This window comes from Peromyscus maniculatus, chromosome 6 (genome assembly GCF_049852395.1).
Source record: "Peromyscus maniculatus bairdii isolate BWxNUB_F1_BW_parent chromosome 6, HU_Pman_BW_mat_3.1, whole genome shotgun sequence".
NCBI lineage: Eukaryota > Metazoa > Chordata > Mammalia > Rodentia > Cricetidae > Peromyscus > Peromyscus maniculatus.
The window spans coordinates 84,223,683-84,243,299 of record NC_134857.1 but is presented as its reverse complement, the minus strand read 5'-3'; the positions used below and the strand labels follow the sequence as shown (position 1 = coordinate 84,243,299).

The 19,617-nt window shown below is 40.9% G+C and overlaps 1 protein-coding gene and 1 long non-coding RNA gene across 2 annotated transcripts in view; one reads left to right on the top strand and one right to left on the bottom strand.

Moving 5' to 3' along the window:
* Ptpn22 (protein tyrosine phosphatase non-receptor type 22) overlaps positions 1–19,617 on the bottom strand; it is a 70,937-nt gene that overhangs the window by 20,216 nt on the left and 31,104 nt on the right. The window contains exons 8-19 of the mRNA XM_076573759.1: positions 13,507–13,615; positions 13,174–13,250; positions 12,959–13,054; positions 12,532–12,570; positions 11,402–11,473; positions 11,241–11,300; positions 10,495–10,637; positions 9,897–9,963; positions 7,588–7,665; positions 5,222–5,308; positions 1,234–1,310; positions 281–1,104 (exon numbers count right to left, since the gene is read on the bottom strand). Coding sequence (XP_076429874.1) covers positions 281–1,104; positions 1,234–1,310; positions 5,222–5,308; positions 7,588–7,665; positions 9,897–9,963; positions 10,495–10,637; positions 11,241–11,300; positions 11,402–11,473; positions 12,532–12,570; positions 12,959–13,054; positions 13,174–13,250; positions 13,507–13,615 — 1,729 coding nt within the window. The remainder of the gene's footprint in view (positions 1–280; positions 1,105–1,233; positions 1,311–5,221; positions 5,309–7,587; positions 7,666–9,896; positions 9,964–10,494; positions 10,638–11,240; positions 11,301–11,401; positions 11,474–12,531; positions 12,571–12,958; positions 13,055–13,173; positions 13,251–13,506; positions 13,616–19,617) is intronic.
* The window catches only part of LOC143273716 (uncharacterized), a 50,167-nt gene that overhangs the window by 8,652 nt on the left and 21,898 nt on the right, over positions 1–19,617 (top strand). The gene's annotated exons all lie outside the window — the stretch shown is intronic.

The following is a 19,617-nucleotide window of genomic DNA, read 5'->3' as shown; positions in this document are numbered from 1 at the left end:
AAGCTGCTTCTGTATGGTAAAGGTAAACTGCGGCTGTTGATAAACAAGTCGAATGAGGATGCCGTGTTAGAAGCCTTCCTGTTGGCGAAGATAGGTCCCCAAACCTGACAGCCTCATTGCTATTGTCTTTACAGTACACCATCAGAACACTCCCAGAATTTATTTCTTTGAGGAGAAAAGGAAGAAAAAGAAGCAGAGGAAGAGGAGGGTTAGGAGAAAACAATATTTAATGGAAACAAGGCAAGGTCCAAAGCACTATACAAATGTGAACATAGCTTACCTTCTGTGGCTGTCTCTTGGTTTAACAGTGGGGGGAAACTGCTCACAGGGCTCGCCATTAAAGAATCGCGGGAGTTGCAGTAGGAAAGGGAGGTTGTGGAAGAGGCTGGCAGCAGACCACAAGGACAAGTGGCTCCGTCTTGCTTCTCAGGCAGATCAAAAGACATCTTAGAATCAGCACTGTTTGGGGGTGACGATGGGAAATAGGGATCTTCTACTAACGACGTGCAAGAATGCACTCTAAAAGTGTTGGGGCCGCGCTGCAGTACACAAGGGTCATCGCGTGCTGGGTGCTCAGAGGCACGTGGCAGTGAGTAATTCAGTTCCTCGGAAGAAACGTGGACCACTCTTTGTGCCTGCGGCTCCATGAGACAAGGCGCATGCAGTTGAGATTCCAAGAATGAAGAACCGTCTTCCGTGTCCAAGTCGCTTGTTTTTCTCCGCTGAATCCATTCAAAGGGAGTTGATTTGGTCCGTATCACCGGCCCCTTGGAATTGCTGCACCTGCCTGCTGTGGTGCTAGGCGGAGCACCAGGACATGACCCGTGCAAAATGGAACCGAAATCCAGACTCTGGTATTTCTGAAGGGGCTCTCCCAGGACTGGAGAGGCCTTTGCCTGCCCTTCCCTGGCTATGACAACCTTGTTGTTACACCCGCAGTTTAGCTCCAAAAACTCAAAAGAAGGGCTTGATTTAGCCGGACGCAAAACGAACTCTTCCTTGGCACTTATTTCAGAAGTCCTATCAAAGGGAGCCGCGTCTGCGCCGTCCACTTCCACCCTTGCTTTGCTCGGCTGCTCTGTCGTTTTCACATCTTTCATGGCGCTGAAAAAGGAGAAAATGACGATGCCATACCGGAAAGAGGTCTCTTCCCAGCAGCACAGAGAAGCAGAACATGAGATTTCATCCCTCAAACACAATTAGTCAGCAGTTAGATATGCTTAATTTACTCACTTTTTTGGTAAGTACGGAGGACAAGAGTCAGCTTGTACAGTGAGATTTTGTTCAGGAATTGAAAATTCTGCTTCAATCTTCAAAAGAAATGTCAAGAGTTTTTTGTTTGTTTTGTTTTGTTTTTTTAATGAAGCAACGTCAATAAAATATTTTAATATTTGAAGACTACGAAGTAATACCCCCCACATTCCCACTCCCCAACACACACACACACACACACACACACACACACACACACACACACACACACACACACACACACACACGGCCCAGGGACCATCATGGAAAGGGGAGAGAAAGCTCAGGGAAGAATGGACTGAAACCGTGCATTCTGGACATGATGAGACCACTGCATTCATAAAATCAAGCCAATCAACATTCAAGCATGGAAGTGGGGCATGGGCACAATGATATCGAAGCCCAACAAGTTGCTGTGGCCAGTCGATGGCTCCTGGAGAAGGGAGAGTCCAGCTTTATTCAGGGTGCGGCTCCTGGTCGTCCCCTTGCCCCTGCGGTTGGCCCACACCCAGGAGCACATTGAGCAGCACAAATTAGAGTTGGTGGGCTATTTTTATAAAAGAGGACATGAAGTTAAGAAGGGGTAGAGACATGAGTGTGAGTTCTGGGAAGAATTAGGGGGAGAAGTAGGGGTAAACATCATCAAAATATAGTGTAATAAATTCTTAAAGAATTAATAAATGTTGTATTAGATATAAAGCAGTATGTTTATTTAACTTCGATGAATTAGTATAAAATGAATGATATATTTGTTTAAGAAAGAAAGATCCTAGTTGAACAGCCTAACTTTACATTTTAAGGAACTAGGTGTGTGTGGGGGTGACTAAAATCAATCTCAAACTGCAACAGCAAGGAAATATTGAAGATTACAGTGGAGATAAAAGAAATAGAGAACATGAAAAATGGAAAAGCTGAATAAATTCAAAAAATCAATAAAAGTGATTATGCTTTAGTTACATTAAGGGAAAAAATTCACCAGCAGTGATGGCACATGCCTTTAATCTGAACTCTGGAGGCAGAGGCAGGAGGATATCTCTGAATTCAAGGCCAGCCTGGTCTACAGTGTGAGTTTCAGGACAGCCAGGGCTACACAGAGAAATGCTGTCTCAAGAAAAAAAAATCAAAGTATTAATCGAAAATGAGAACACAGGGAGTGAATTGCTAGCACATTTTGGTAAAGTGCTTCTGCTCAATTCCCAGAATAGGCCCCTAAAAATAAAAAATTTGGCATGGTGTAATATACTATAATCCCAATACTAGAGAGGTGGACAGAGGACCCCTGGGGTTCCTGATAGTTAGCCTATCCTAATCAGTGACTCCTGAGTCCCAGTGAGAGACTCATCTCAAAAATTAAGGTTGATGGCTCCTGAAGAGTAGCATCTGAAGTTGACCTCTGGCCTTCCATATCTACACATGGACCCTCCCTCACACACAAGATGAAAACATGGACATTACTACCGATCTTGTGGAAACAAAAAGAATTAAAATACTATAAACAATTGCATAGGAGTACCACATATATTGATTGCATGCTAACAAATTGGATAACTTAGATAAAATGGTTAAGATCTTAGAGATATTCATCCTATCAAAATTGGTTGATTAAGGGAGAAATAGAAAATCTAAATAGAACTCAACTAGTAAGGTGATTTAATCAATAATGGAAACTAAAGAGTCTGGTTCAATCCCCAGGACTGGGGGGATAGAAGAAGGACCCATTTATATACCGTCGGTGGAAACGTGAACTAGCATGTGTATTATGAAAAATCAGTATGGAGGGCCCTCAAAAAATTAAAAACAGAACTACCATATAATTTATCAGTTCAACTTCTGGTATTTCTAGAGGAAATAAAATCAATGTAGTGTACTCATATGTGGCATATTCACAATAGACAAGTTATGGAGCCAAACCAAGTATCCATCCATAGATGAATGGATATAGAAAATGTAGCATATATTCATATGCTATTACAGCAGTATTATAAAGGAATACTATTACCCCTTTTAAAAAGAGAGAAAGAATGGCCTGGAAGAGAACCTGTGTTTAAACCCCCAGAAATCACATAAAAGCCAAGTCTGATGGACCTAATCCCAGTGTTGAAGGCAAGAGACAGGTAGATCCAGGGGTGAGAGGGCTTTCTGACCAGGCAGTCTAGTCAAAACAAAGAGCTCTAATTTCACTGAGGAAGACATCCTGGTGTTAACCTCTGGCCTCTGCATGCATCTGCACTGGTAGGTCCACACACACACACACACACAGTGCCAGGCATGGTGACACAGGCTTATAATCTCAGCTGCTTAGCAGGCTGGGGCTAGAGGATCATAAGTTCAAGGCCAGCCTGTACAACTTAGCAAAACCCTGTCTCAAAATTAAAAAGTTGAAAACCAGAGCTGGTGATATAGCTCAGAGTGCTAAAGCAATTGCCTGGCATCCACAAGGCCCCATGTTCAATTCCAAGTACTATTAAAAAATAGTAAGGGGGGCAGGAATCTGGAAAGATGACTCATTGGCTAAAAGCATTGACTGCTCTTCCAAAGGTTCTGAGTTTAATTCCCAGCAACCATGGTGGCTCACAACCATCTCTAGTGAGATCTGATGGCCTCTTCTGGTATAAAGTTGTACATGCAGATATAGCACTCATATATATAAAATAAATCTTTAAAGAAAAATAGTAAGGATATTTTGTTGTTTTTGGCAACATGAATGAACCTAGAGGACATTGTGCTAAGTAAAAGAAGCTAAACATGGAAAGACAAATACTGTATAATTCCTATATAGACTCTAAAGTAATCCAAATTCATAGACACAGAGTAGAATGGTAACTACCAGAGACTAGAAAGAGGAAGATTTTGAGGCAATGTTGGTCAACAGATACAAAATTTCAACTAGAGCCAGGCGGTGGTGGCACACACCTTTAATCTCAGCACTTGGGAGGCGAGGCAGGCAAATTTGAATTCAAGGCCAGCCTGGTCTACAAAGTGAGTTCCAGGACAGCTACACAGAGAAACCCTGTCTGGGAAAAAAACAAAACAAAACAAAACAAAAACCAAACAAAATTTTAACTAGATTAAAAAGAATAAATTCAAGAGGTTTACTATAAAATACAGTGACTACAGTTAATAATGAGGTATTATGTATTAGAAACTGCATAGACTATAGTTCTTAAATTATATAGCCAGGCGGTGGTGGCACACGCCTTTAATCCCAGCACTCGGGAGGCAGAGCCAGGTGGATCTCTGTGAGTTCGAGGCCAGCCTGGGCTACCAAGTGAGTCCCAGGAAAGGCGCAAAGCTACACAGAGAAACCCTGTCTCGAAAAACCAAAAAAATAAAAAATAAAAAAAATAAATATATAAAGTAATGAATATGTTAATTAGTTTGATTTAGTCATTACACAATGTATACAAACCTTAAAACATCATATTATATATTATAAATATATTCAATTTTGTTCTGTTATATTTTTGTTCTTTGAGACAGGGTCTCACTGTGTAGCCCTGGCTAGCCTGGAACTCACCAAGCTGGCCTCCAAACTCACAGAGATCCACCTTCCTCTGTCTCTGGGATTAAAGACATGTGTCACCACACCTGGCTCAATTTTAAAAAAAATTGTGAGATGTATGCTATAAAGTAAGACAGATGGGACCTGAAAAAGCACTCACCTATGAATTTATGAATTCAAATTTAACTTGCCAATAAATTGCCTAAAACTTGGGATCAAAACAGATGCGTGCCCTAATTAAATTCAGCTTCTAAATTTAGCTGTAAATTATATGTAATAAGATAATCAAGTTGTGAATTTTCTAAGTTAAACTACCACAAATTAATTTGTCCTCTACAGGAGATTTTGACATAGCCCTATGAAATCCTGACATTCCAATTTGGGTGTGACCATACATAAGCCCAACAAATAATCTGAGATACTCTGGCCAAAAACATATGAAAAAATAATATGTAATTTCAACATTACCTCTCTTCCAGAGTGTTCATCTCCAATAATATCCATATGCCTTTTAAATAGTTCTAACACAGCACTATAGACCAGTTCGTATTGTTCCTGGAGAATATCACAAGCCAGGCAAATGAAGAACACAGAAACATCAGGTGAATTACAAAAACTGATTTCAAAACAGGAACATCTATCAACATGTTACTAAACTCAGTAAACAGCGCTGTATGCTCCATCATTCACTGCAGATCTGTATGTTCCTTTAGGTTATGAGAAATACTTATTTTACATAACTCTAGCTAACACACAAGGATTTTATGCCATGTTTCTTTCATATTCTAACCCTACTTTTTCCTTTTTATCTTTCGTCTCTCTGTTTTCTTTGCTAGCATTTTTTGTTTACATGTTATTCTAGATGTATCTTGAGTAAATCACCTTCATTTATGGAAAAAAAAATCAGGTAATGGGTGGTATATGAATTGATAACTTCAATATGTGTTTTCTAATTTGACCTTCACAATTGCTCGATGAGGTAGGAAGGCTATTATACCTGTTTACAGTCAGTTTGTCCAAGGCCATTCAGAAGTAATTCCTGCATGTGACTTATAAACTGAATCTTCTGACTTAGTTTAGTGTATTTAGATCAAGTTGCTGAAATTTTTTCCTAGTAAAGATACCAAAGAAAAGTAAACCACTGAATAAAAAGTTGAAAATCTGTGGTTACAAAAGGATTCAACGTAGAGAAATGAGACCTCTATTCTTACCATGTATTACAAGGTTTATGGCTTGTAATACTTGTAATACTTCATTTCGGCCTTTCTTTTTCCTGAAGCACTTCCTCTCATACTTTACACAATCCCATACAAATAAAGGATGTTTCAACGGGTGTTTTTTAGCAGGAGAACAATGTAGCATCTATAACACCCAACATAGTCATGGAATGCTATCATTTTTTAAGACAGAAAACATAGCCAGCAATTGTGGTTCCCTTCTGTAATCCCAGCACTCAGGAAGCTGAGGCAGAAGGATTGCTGCAACTTCAAGGCCAGCCTGGACCCCAATGTTAAACTCTAAGCCAGACTGGGGTATGAGATAAGACCCTGTCAGAGGGAGACAGAGATAAAGAGAGACTGGGTGGGAATGGGACTCAAACCGGAAGCAGCGTCTGGCTAGATTGCCATTTTGCAGTGTCGGAAGAATCAGCTACAACCGTTAGATTTGTTTAGCTAGTTAGTAACAGTGCTGAAATAGGAAAGCCTCCGGTTCCCTTCAAACTCCCAAAACTAGGCCCGAGAGATGGGATTTTCTGAAATAGGGTATGCTTATGAATTTAGCACTGCAGTTCATAGAGCAAGGCTCATGCTTCCTGGTGTCTGTGAATCTATATGCATTACCTTCCTTTCAAGCCTGACAGCACTAAGCCATCTAAGGCTTCCAGTTCACATAAACTTTCCCCTCATAGTTGAATATAGAAAACACCTACAGGCAACACATGAAAAATTATTTTTTCCACAACCTGCTCATGGAAAACCTGTGTGGGCCAAACAGACACTTTTGTATTAATAGCTCTTCATTTTTTCCCTTCATTCACAACTGTACATTAAAATATCTAAACTGCCACTTTGAACTGCTTCATCTCAAACTTGTGTGCAAGTTCATTTGTAAGGGACTTGAAACACATCAAGGTCTTTCTACTTAAAGACAATTCTTAAAAAATATACAAAAATGTCTTATACGTAATAAATATCAATAAAAACTTGAATGCATGAGTGAATCGCTGAGTGGATAAATGCTAAGCTCCATGTTAAAGATGTATAAATGTATAAAGTTGAGTGAAGTTATTGGTGTATAAATATGTGTGAAATCAATGAGAGATTTGGGCTTAGAAGAGTATTCCTAGTGAAATGGACAAGTGTGGGCAATCTAGCACGGGTTCAAAGGTTGTAGGGAATGGTAACAGAAGCAACCAACATGTGACAGGCATCTTCTTGTTCTAATTTCATTTCTCATTGCTTCCTAATGTAGAAATCATATCATTTCTTGAAGTAGAAATGGCAAGTCCCTGATTTTCTGTGGCTTTGTAGATGGATTTGTAACTGCAAAACTTCAAGTTAACTTATGACCCATAACATTGGCCGGTTCTTTCTAATAAGTCAAACTCACTGAATTTTTTTCAATTTCTTTTGTAAACAAGAAATAATATTGTAGACAGTAAAAAATGAGGAATGAAAATAATCTGACCCAGGACAAGGGCTGCACGAAGACCAGGGAAATCCAGAGTTAGAGGAAAACACACAGTAACAAGTTAGTGTCGCCCGCACACTCAGCAGCTTTGGGTGTGTCACCATGAACACAGACACACCCGTCATCTCTTCACCAGTCCTTACCTGAGTTTGAACTAGTGAAGGCCTCTGTGTTCGCATTTCCTGGATCAAACTAAAAACGCTGAAGTTCTCAGGAACTATCTGTCAAGTCAAAGAGAAAACTCTTTTACTTCTTTTTATTTTTTGCTAACACACCGTGCCGTTTTCTCATAGTTTTGTAGTCCTGTGACACCCGTTCCTCTAGTATAGAACAACACCAAGAAAAGAATGCCTTTTCCCTCTCTCCTTCCCTCCCTCTCTTTCTTTCTTTCTTTCTGACAGGGTTTCATTTAGCCCAAGCTGGCCTTAAACTGGCTGTGTAGCCAAGGATGCCCTTCAGCTTCTTCTACCTTCCAAATGCTAGGATTATAGGTATGTGCCACCATACCCATGATCCAGGTTTACACAGCTTAGACAGATCAACCATAAAGCATTGTTAGCCAACCACTGTACCAACTGAACTATATCCCTAGCCCCAAGGGACTACAAAATACGTGTTTTTATTTTATGTGTATGAGTGTTTGCATATAAATGCACCACTTGGGTGCCTGGTACCCACAAAGGGCAGAAGGGGGCATTGGATCCCTTGGACCTGGAGTTACTGATGACTGTGAACTGACATGTGGTTGCTGAGAGCCAAACTTCTGCAAGAGCAGCCAGTCCTTCACCCCTGAGCCATTATCTACAGCCCTAAGAATGCATTTTGAAAGCCAATAGTTTCTTATAATTTTCACCATGATTTAGAGCCGTAGTCTCAACCTTCCTAATACTGTGACCCATTAATACACGTTATGGTGTTCCTCATGTTCCTCATGTTATAGTGATCCTCAACCATAAAGTTATTTTCATTGCTACTTCATAATTGTAACTTTTTATGCTACTATTATGAATTGTAATGTAAATATCTGTTTTCTGATGGGCTTAGACAACCCTTCTGAAAGGGTCATTTGACCCCAAAGGGGTTGTGATCTACAGATTGAGAAACACTGATTTAGAGGCTGGTGTTGTCACTAGAAAAGACTGACTAATATAATTTAGAACAATTTTACATGGTGATAAAATGTCTAATGCCACAAAGATAAGGCTTAATAGATAATTCATCTGAGGTTTTATGAAATAAAAGAAGTTAGAAAATCTAAAGCCCCATTTTAAACTTCTCATTTCCTAACAGACTAGCAAGATAACTCAGCAGCTAAAACGCTGGCTCTTCCAGAGAACCTAGGTTCTATTCCCTGCATCTGCTTGGCAGCTCACAACTGTATGTAACTAATTTCCAAGGACCGATGCTCTCTTGTGGCCTCTATGGGCACTAGGCATATACAAGGCACACAGATATGCAAACAGGTCTATTACCCACTCACATAAAATGTTTAATTTTTTTTAATTGGCCAAGTATGGTGGCACACACCTTTAATCCCAGTACTCAGGAGGCAAAGGTAGATCAGATTGTGTTCGAGGCCAGCCTGGACTACAGAGTGAATTCCAGGACAGCCAGGGCTACACAGTGAAACTCTGTCTTGGAAAAAAAATGTTTTTTCCCTAGAGATGGAGAGATAGCTCACTTGGTAAAGAGCATGAGGACTTGAGTTCAGATCCCAAGCATGCACATGAGAGCCAGGCAGTCTAAAATCCCAGTGCTCAGGGAGACAAATGGGTCCCTGGAGCCCATTGTCAGCCAGCCTATCAAAATTAAGATTCAGTAGAGACCCTGTCTCAAAAAAAAATAAGATAGAAAAAAAGTAAGAGAGACCCCAATATGAATTTCCACATATGCACCCTACACGCACATCCATGCACATATCCATGCAAACACACACACACACACACACACACACACACACACACACATTTCTAGACAACAGCACAAAGCTTGGTTGTAGTAAGTTGAATCCATCTGCTAAAACAGTTTGGATAACAAGGGGGAAATAAACAATTCAGGGCAGCAATTCTCTAACTTGAGCATTTCTCAGAATCATCCAGAGGGCTTGTTGGCTCACACCCTCCAAACTTTCCAGATTCATCAGTGGGCAGGAGTCCATAATTTATATTTCTATCAATTTCTCAGGTAATGTTGATCCCAGAGAACTGTACTTCGTCATGTTGGAGGTCAAACTTAGGGCCTCCTGTCATAAGACAAGTACATTATTATTAAGCTGTACCCTCTCCCCCTGGGACCACACCTTCAGAATCACCATCTTAGGAACCAATTTAATCATGTAACAGGGTAGATTTACAAATAACCCACTCTGTAAGAAAAGGTGAGCAGTGAAGATGTTCTGAAAGTGGAAGATGCATGCAGCAAGAAGACAGGAAGTGTTTGCTGGGAAACTCACCCCATCTTTCAGCAGCATCCGCGTGTAATCAACGGCACAGATGACGCCCGTCCTCCCGCAGCCGGCGCTGAAACAGAAGACCACGGTAGCACGTGCACTTGTTGAGAGAGAACTGACGATGGTTGGAAAATTCCTTAGTAGATTGAGGAGGGAGGAAATGAAACTTTTCAAGTCCTACCATGTCCCAGAACATTTGTGTCATGCCACAGGTATTGGTGACTTCACACGAGAGTTCCCAGAACCACTGTTCACAAATAACTTTAAAGAAATCTTATGTTTAGCAAAATGTTTCAGTGAGTAAAGGTTCTTGCTGCCTTTGCCTAATGACCTGAGATTCAATCCCCAGAACCCACGTGGTGGACGGAGACAACCATCTCCCCAAAGTTGTGTTTGGATCTCTACATGTAGGCTGTGACACATGTACATGGGTGCACATATGTGCATACACACAAACAATAAATTTTAGAGAAATGAATTTAATGCACCAGTTGAATTTATACTAGACTGCTTCAGCTCTTGACTTTTTTCTTTGAATTGCGCTCCAACCACAGTCTCATTTTGCTTGTTCTCAATGGAAAGTTCACTCACAGCATCTCACCTGCAATGAACGCATATGGGAACACAGTCGTCTTCTTGGTAACAACGTATATCCCAGATGAGCTCAAGGATGGGGTCTATAGATGAAGGCACATCGTGGTCTGGCCAATTCTTATAATGAAACTGGTAAATAATTCTAGTTTTCTATTAAAAAAAATAGACAGAACAAATGGAGAATTCAAGGTCAGGATTCTACCTCATTCTACCAAAAGGTTAGTCTGATTAAGTTCCATCTATACCCCTTTATTCTTGCAATTTATTCTGCTTTCTTCTATATACCTCTCAAGCCTTATGAAAATGAAATATGAAAGTAATATGAGGATGTTTTCCATTGTCTTATCCTTAACGACCCACCTCTATAAGAGGAGGTAGATATGAAAATAGTACAAACCAAATCTTCCTCAAATTAGCATGTCTCAAATAGTTCACAGACATATTGGTATATTGAATCCCCTGGCCTTTAGCAAGGCAGGGTAGAGTCTAAGGCATCATCAGCTGTCATGTTGGTCCCTAATGTCTAACCACTGTTCATAATACCTCTGTTCATACTACCAATATCACTTTTATGTGTGCTGTGGTGTGAAACAGATTGGGGGCAGAGTGTCTTATGACTATGAAGACTTACTCAAGACACGAAAGGCCCTAACTCTCCCCATAACTGTATGCCCAGCCTGAGTCACACACATACATGTTTACCTGTCTTATCTCAGTAGGCTCTCAGCATTATCACTCCTGTTCTATACTTACATTATTGAACTTGGCTTTCAGAGTCCTGATTATATAATCAGATTTCTTTTTCTCAGCTTCCTAAGGAGAAAATTAAATTATCAGCAATTTCAAGGGCACACTCTCTAAAATGTAGATCCTGGAGGCTTTGCTTAGCCATAACAGAAACACATCATACTTACACAGAATATAGAAAAAGGGCCAAACTGCAGCTGTGTCTCTCCTGGCTCAGCCCAATAGCGTTCACACTTTTTCTGTTGCATAAAACAGAAGGTAATGGTTTCCCCCCATATAGTCCAGTCTCTCCTGCAAGATGAAACCCACTCCCTCATCCAGAAGCAGCTCTGTGTCCTTCATCTTAGGTTAGGTACAGCTAACCCCCTTGGAATTCAACTCCAGCAATATGGTCAGGAATCTCCAAAGGATAAAAAACAGACATTAAAGGATGTCTGAATTATAGACTTCCTAGGAGTCTGAAAAGTAGAAATAGTGATTGCTGACCTATGTTCAGCATCTCAAAAACCCTGAAATTGTTGACTAAAACAGTTGCACCAGTTAAGTGCCAGATCCCCCCAATTGTGATTGGAATTCCCAACTTGGAATGGCCACAGTAGATTAGAACAGCAATGCCAGTCACACTGTTAGGTTTAAATTTTCTAACACCACATTTAAAAATGAAAATAGGTGAAACACATTTTAGCCCAATATTTATACCAAAATATTTAAATGTAATCCAGATACAATAGTACATATGTGCTTTGCCTTGTATTTAACAAATATTAAAATCCTATGTAAATTTTACATTCATCACTCAAGTAGAATGCTAAATTTTCATTGGAAATATTTTCAGTTATAGTAAATCAAATTTATCTTTGAAAAAGTTCCACATACCCCAAAATACATTTTTCAGCAGCTGAAGTTTTTAGTTTTAAAGCAATTAAAATAAAACCATTGAGTTCTTCCTCCATGCAATCCCTGGCAAGTGCTTAACAGCTACCTGTGGTGGTGGATGCTGTTTTGGGCAGCACAGGGTGAGTCTCTAATGGACAGTTAAAACATCTGATTATCAGAAAGGAAGTGATATTCTTTTCTCCTTTACTTCCTTTCTTCCTTTAACTTTAGAGCCCAAGAGTTACTGGGAAAATGGATAAAGGGGGTTCTCGGAGGTGAAACCCCCTATGCATCATGTGGTATCTCCAAACTGAAAACTGGGAAAACGGTATGGTTTTCCCCAGACACACTTAAAGAAAGTTCTACCACCATTGCCCCCTTACTTTACCTTCAGCTCTACCAGGACTGAAAAGCAACTCACCTTTCCCATTTCAAACTCCATACACGCCATGACAATGACCTGAAGGCAAGACACAGAAATTTAAACATCTACAGAGTTAGAGAAGACAGTCCTGCATGAGTCCCGGAGTCAGAAAGTATTAAGCGTTGTTTTCTGTCAGCTTTGCTTTCTAACCCAAAAAGAAACCCTAGTGGACCTAGGAGATGGCCTTACTCTTCCTTCTTTTTGTCCCCACTCCCCTGTTCTCTTATCAGCATTCTTGTTACCAAGAGAGCCTGTCAAGGTGTCAGCTTTCATTTTCTTGAATAAGAATACATCGTAATATTGATAAAAGGTACCTGCACTCTGAAATCTCACCAAGCCATAAGAAAAGCACACCTGGGAAACCTCAGTCACATCCTGCATCCTGCCCCCTCCACCAAAGCTCCAAGAGCAACCCGGCACTCACCAAGACACGATATTCCCAAATCATCCTCCAGAAGTCCAGGACAGTTGTAGATAAAGGACCCTGGGTGGCAATATAAGCCCTGGGTCCGTAGACACCCTAAAGGGAATAGAAATCACATGAGGTGATGGCAGACAGCTTCTTCTCCCTGGTCCTCTCCCCATCCCATTTTAGGTGCTCAGAAAATTATGGAGTGTTGTTGTTTCCTCTCCATCTACCTTAATAAAGCTGGCATTGATATAGCTGGAATCCTCATCAGAAGTTATCAGGTTCAGCTCTACCAGGCTATGGTCATCTAGAACACAAGAGAAAGACACGGTGTAACTAAGGAGTCCAACATCGAGGGTTCAGTCAGGTCTCAAGAAGAGTGGTTGTTAAAAGTGTTTGATAAGTGAACAAGTAATTGAACGGATGAATGTTCTTTTGTAGTCATAAATAGTACGATTGGTTTGTCAGTGCCATATTCTAAGATTAAGGACAAGTACTTGGTTAAAAAGTGGAGAGGTGGATAAAACTGGAAGTATAAGCTTACAGGAAGAAATGGAACTTACAGGGCAAAATATCCTTGTATCTGTTTTTCTTGATATTCTTAGGCTTCTGGGCCACAGTTGTAGGGTAGGTTTTGTATGCCTTGTACTTGGTAGATTGCCTTTTCAGCTTCTGTAACACAATTCCAAGAACAATTTTTCCAAAGAAAGAGGTAAGGGGCTCATTTTGGTATAGTAAGGACTCCCTTGCAAGCAGGAGAACCCGAGTTTGAGTCTCAGAGCCCACATAAAGCCAAGTGTGGGCCAGCATTGGTGGCACGTGCCTTTAATCCTAGTATTTGGGTGTCATAGGCAGACAGATCTTTATGAGTTTGAGGGTGGACTGGTCTACATAGTGAGTTCCATGCCAGCCAGGTAAACATAGAAAGACCTTGTCTCAAAATATAAATAAGTAAACAAATTTAAAAAGCCAGGGGTAGTGGCTCAATTTGCAATGCCAGTGCTGGAGAGGGGGAAGCAGGTGGATTCTTGGGGCTCACTGGCCAGCCAGCTTAGCCTAATTGACAAGCTCCAGATCCCAGTGAGGACCTTGTCTCACAAAACGAGGTAGATGCCTCCTGAGGAAAGATATCTGAGGTTGCTCTTTGCCTCCATACATCTGCACTTAGAACCAAATACACACGTACACTACACATGGGCATATGCCCACACATGCACACACATGCACACACATGCACACACACACACACACACACACACGCACACGCACACGCACACGCACACGCACGTAAAGAGAGAGATAAGAAGCTACCTCTAGAGAGCTGTTCTCTTCCACTTTTCAGACATTCTACCTTAACCCTTTCAGCATCCTCTGGGGCTAGCTTCTTTCAGGACAGGAAATAAGGATGACATAGTTGAATGACTTTGGAGAAGTGAAAAGATCAAACTGCAGCTGAGTCACAGACAGTTAAGACTTAGATCTGAAACTGCTCAATATTTAAGAAAGCAAATAACTTCTGAAAGTGAGCTATGTGTGTGCTCCACCCAAGGAACAGATACCAAGAGTATGATTTACTTTCTTTATAGGGTCCATTCTCTAAGCAGAAATGGCGCTTAAGTTAAATACACTCTGTTTGTAGCGGTCAAAATTTCAGAGACTTCAGTTCCAAAGCATTTTTATGTGACTCAAACTTTAAGCCTATTTTTGCAGCAAGTAGTAATCCAAACAGAATGATATTCTTTATGTAGAATATGATCTGAAATAGGCAGGGGCTATCTTAATATGGTTGGACAAGAGCCCTTAGAACGGGAAGATAATTCCTTAAACGTATTCCCATTTTTTAGTATTACACTATAACACCAAATGTGAAGTCAGAAATGATATGATAATTTTTCTTCAGCTTCTTGTCTAGAATTAATGTAGTCCAAAATTTCATCTCTATAACTAAAAAAAAGAAAAATATGTGAACTAGGTCTGAATTTTGTGAGACCTGACCAGTTTGCAAAAGAAGACAGTGATAGCGAGTGAAAATGTTTAGTGAATTAAAATGATCTTCATTATTTCCACACTTATTAATAGAGAATTGGTCACACAAGGGGTACCAGTTACTTCCTAGGGGCTAGATCCCTCAGCATTCTCTGGGTCTTTATTCTCTTTAGTTTGTTTGAAACGTTCTTCTTTCCTTGGCCCTCATTCATATACATTTTTTTGTTTCTACTTTCTTTGACCCATTGTGTTGGCTAGTTTTATGTCAACTTGACACAAGCTAGAGCCATCTGAAAAGAGGGAACCTTGATTGGAAAAAAAAAACCTCCATAAGATCCAACTGTAGGGCATTTTATTAATTAGTGATTGATGGGAGAGGGCCCAGATCACTGTAGGTAGTGCCTCCCTTGGGCTGGTGGTCCTGGCTTTTATAAGAAAGCAGGTTGAGCAAGCCATTAGGAGCAAGGCAGTAACTCCTCCATGGCCTCTGCATCAGCTCCTGCCTCCAGGTCCCTGCCCTGACTTCCTTCAGTGATGGACTACAATGTGGAAGTATAAGCCAAACATACCCTTTCCTCCACAACTTGTTTTTGGTCGTGGTGTTTCAACATAGCAATAGTAACCCTAACTAGGACACATCATTCCCACTTACCTTTATACCCAACACGCAAACTGTAAATCTCTGACTCTCTGCTCTTCTCTTGATATGGTCCCCCCTCAGAGGTAGCCATATACCCTTATAGAGGGCATATAAGTATTTGCTGATTTATTTAGTTTACCAAAATTGTATTATATTTTTAGCATCAATTGGATATGTCTTAAATTTCTATACTAAGATTATAGTTTTGAATTACCAACCAGGTCCCAGACATTTTCATTTCAGTATCTTATTGCATCCTCTGACTCAGTACATTTGAAACTAAAAGCATCACTATCCCACTTGTAAATGCCAATGGAACTATCTTTATTCCAAGCAGTCTCACTCTGGGAAACTAAGAAGGACTTTATCTTCCTCCCATCCCACATTCCCACCTCAGATACAGTTAGCAAGTTCAGTTCAGTTGGTTCTTCCCATGCAAGGTCTTGCATCAGCCTTCCTTCCTTCCTGCTGGTTTGGCTATGATGTCTCCCCCTCTAAAAGGCTCATGTGTGAAAGTCTTGCTTGCCATCTGATGGACTTTGAGGAAGTGATTGGATTCTGAAGGTTCTGACCTAATCAGTGGATTAAGCCCTTGATGAATTCAGAATATGATTGTATTACTGGAAGGGAGGGCTTAACTTAAGGAAATAAGCCACGGGGCATGCTCTGGAAAGTTCTGTCTTGTTCCTATGCCCCTTTCTATTGGTCTGTGACTCTTTGTCTCTGGGGATCCATGAGGTAAGCAGCTTTGCTCCACTACACCCCCACTGTTACAATGTTCCACCTCACCACGGGCCTCCAGCAATGGGGCCAAGCAGCTGTGGACTGGAGCTCTGAGTCAAAATAAATGTTTCCTCCCTTAAATATATGATGTATCATCGCAGTGATACAAAATCTATTAGACACACCTTAGTTTAGACTCTTTCCCTTCAAGCTTCAACTCCTATAATTTCCCCTTATCTTTGCACTATTTTTTCCTTCATTTAAATTTATTGGGAATAATTATGTCAATTAATTCAATTTATGCTTTGTTAATCTTTCCAATGCTGCTTAAAGTAACTTCAATAAATCCTTTTTACCACTTGGAAAATAAGTTCCAAACTCCTTAGCTAAGGATCCCCAAGTTAGAACTGGAGCTCACCGCATTTCCCAGAGCTTTCCAATTAGGTCTCTAAAGATGATTTCTAGGTTCTTTCAAGATCTCACAAACTGGTGTCATCACGTGTAATACGACTTCTTTGAAACTAGAGCATTCCTTTTGTTGTTCATGAATGTTATGAATCCTTGGCACTGCTCTTACATTTCACAGCTATGGCTATTGTCCATTTTGACCCACAGAGTGAACAAATAAGGAATAAGAAACATCTCAAGTGAGAGCAACAACAACCAAAATATCAAGAGGGCTGTCATTACTGTTACTTAATAGCTTGTATTTCATACAATACTTACACACTGGTAATGAAGATGTGCAATTTTGTGCAGGAGTTTACTTGGGAAGACTTACTAAGTGGTTTTAAAATGAAGGAGAAAAAAGGAACTCAAAGATATAACAGACATATTCCAACACTCAGGAGAAGGCAGAAGCAGGCAATCTCTGAAAGTTCCAGGCCAGCCGGGTCTATGTAGCAAGTTTCAGGTGAGCCAGGGGCTACACAGAGAGACACTGCCTAAAGCAACAAAACCATGGCAGGGAGGAGACAGAAAGAGACGTAGTGATACAAAGTTTATCCAACAACTTATCCAAGTCCATCATGAGGTATAGGCAGACTTTTCTTGTCCCTACCGCCTGCTCCCACATAATCACACTGAGGCTTAATATTAATTACAAATGCTCAGCCAATAGCTCAGGCTTGTTACTAGCTAATACTTAAATTAACCCATATTTCTTATCTATGCTTTGCCACAACGCTCATGACTTGTTACCTCATTTTCTACACATCCTACTTCCTCAGTGACTGGCTGGTGTCTCCTTGACTCTGCCTCTCTTCATCCCAGGATCCTCAGTTTGATTGTCCTGCCTAACTTTATCCTGTCTTGCTATATATCAGTTTCTTTTGTTTGTTTGTTTTTATTATTAAGAAATTTTCTATTCATTTTATATACCAACCACAGCTCCCCCTTTCCTCCATCTTTCTGCCCCCCAGCCTCCCCCCAACCCATCCCCCATTCCCACCTCCTCCAAGGCAAGGTCTCCCATGGGGAATCAGCAGAGTCTGGTACATTCAATTGAGACAGGTCCAAGCCTCTCCTCTCTGCACCAAGGCTGGCACAAGGTGTCCCACAATAGGCACTGGACTCCAAAAAGCCATCTCATGCACCAGGGACAGATCCTGATCCCACTGCCTCAGAGCCCCCTAAACAGTTCAACAACTTCTCTATTAACCAATGAGATTATTACACATTCACAGTGTACAGAAGGATTATTCCACAGCAATAAGGCTTCAAAATTGGCTCAGAAGGTCAGATGTAGTGATTCACACCTTTAATTGAAGCACGCAGGAGGCAGAACAGATGGGTCTCTGTGAGTTTGAGGACATCTTGGTCTATGTACTGAGCTCTAGACCAGCCAGGGATACATAGTGATCCTGCTTTAAAAAAATTTTTTTTAAATTTGTCTCAGGGGAATTTGGTGGCTAAGTCATTCTTCAAGGAGAAGGGGGAAAGTGGAGAGCTAAAATTCAGAACACCACTATCAAATGTATAGAATTTAATTAAAGTGATATTTTCCAAATAAATGAACATAATGAATTACTATAACAACTCAGTGTATCAGAACAGAAACTCTTTCAGTGGAGGATTTGGAATGGAGTAGCCAGTCTATGCTTGTTTCCTTGTGGCTCCACAAGCACCAGTATGTATTGCTCCAGAGACCATTGTTCCTGGGTTTGATAAGACACCGGAAACCTGCTGAATACAGACCAGGAACACAGGCAGTTCTTGAATCCTGGTTTTGCACCATCGTTTGAATTCTATGCATTTCAGAGCTGGACTTGGCAGGAGATGCTAAACCGCATTTTTTTTTTTTTTTTTTGGTTTTTTCAAGACAGGGTTTCTCTGTGCTTTCCTGGAGCTCACTTGGTAGCCCAGGCTGGCCTCGAACTCACAGAGATCCGCCTGCCTCTGCCTCCCTAGTGCTGGGATTAAAGGCGTGCGCCACCACGCCCCGGCACAAACCGCATATTTTTACACTAAGATGGATATGCTAACAGACTGGCCTAGGAATTTAATTAAGAACATGATACAGACACCTGGAACGCCATCACGTACTTCTGGTGGGCTGGTGAGACTGATTAGCAGGTAAAGTCAGCGATGGCCAAGCCTGAGCTTTATCTCTGATCTGTGCCGGAGGCAGAGAAGGGACTCCTGCAAGAGGTGCTCTCACCACCACACGAGCCCCTCCATAAATAAATACAGTGTTAGAACTTTCAAGGGTACTTCCACTGAAGTTCCACTCACTTCTCATCTCTCTCTGCTCTTATGCTCCTTCAGAATCATCAGCTTTTATGTTAACATAGGTTTTCTGACTGCTGAAAAAAGTCCCCAGACAAGTCTTTCTAGAAGTTTCCAGAGTCAGCACATCCTCTTTGTTGCACTAATTTTATTTGGTTTTGTTTTTTAAAAGACACTCTTTGGGCAAGATGTCACAGATAAAGATTATGTATGTGCGTATCAATGCTTATTCCGTCTTCACTGTGACCTCCAGAATGGCTTTTTCTTTTGTTGTTCCTGGAGTTATCTGACTCACGACAGAGGATGATATCACCTAAGCGTGACACAGGAAATATCTACACAACTGTTAAATTAGGAAATGTGTGAAAGACTTTAATTTTTTCCTGTGACATCTAACATCTACCCATGGTCACATCACTCTCGAATGCTCTCTCTCTCTCTCTCTCTCTCTTTTTTTTTTTTTTTTTTCCTGGAGCTGAGGACCGAACCCAGGGCCTTGCACTTGCTAGGCAAGCGCTCTACCACTGAGCTGAATCCCCAACCCCTCGAATGCTCTCTTTAAGTCTTCTCTTCCTGCTTTCCGTAGCTCCCAGGCCCT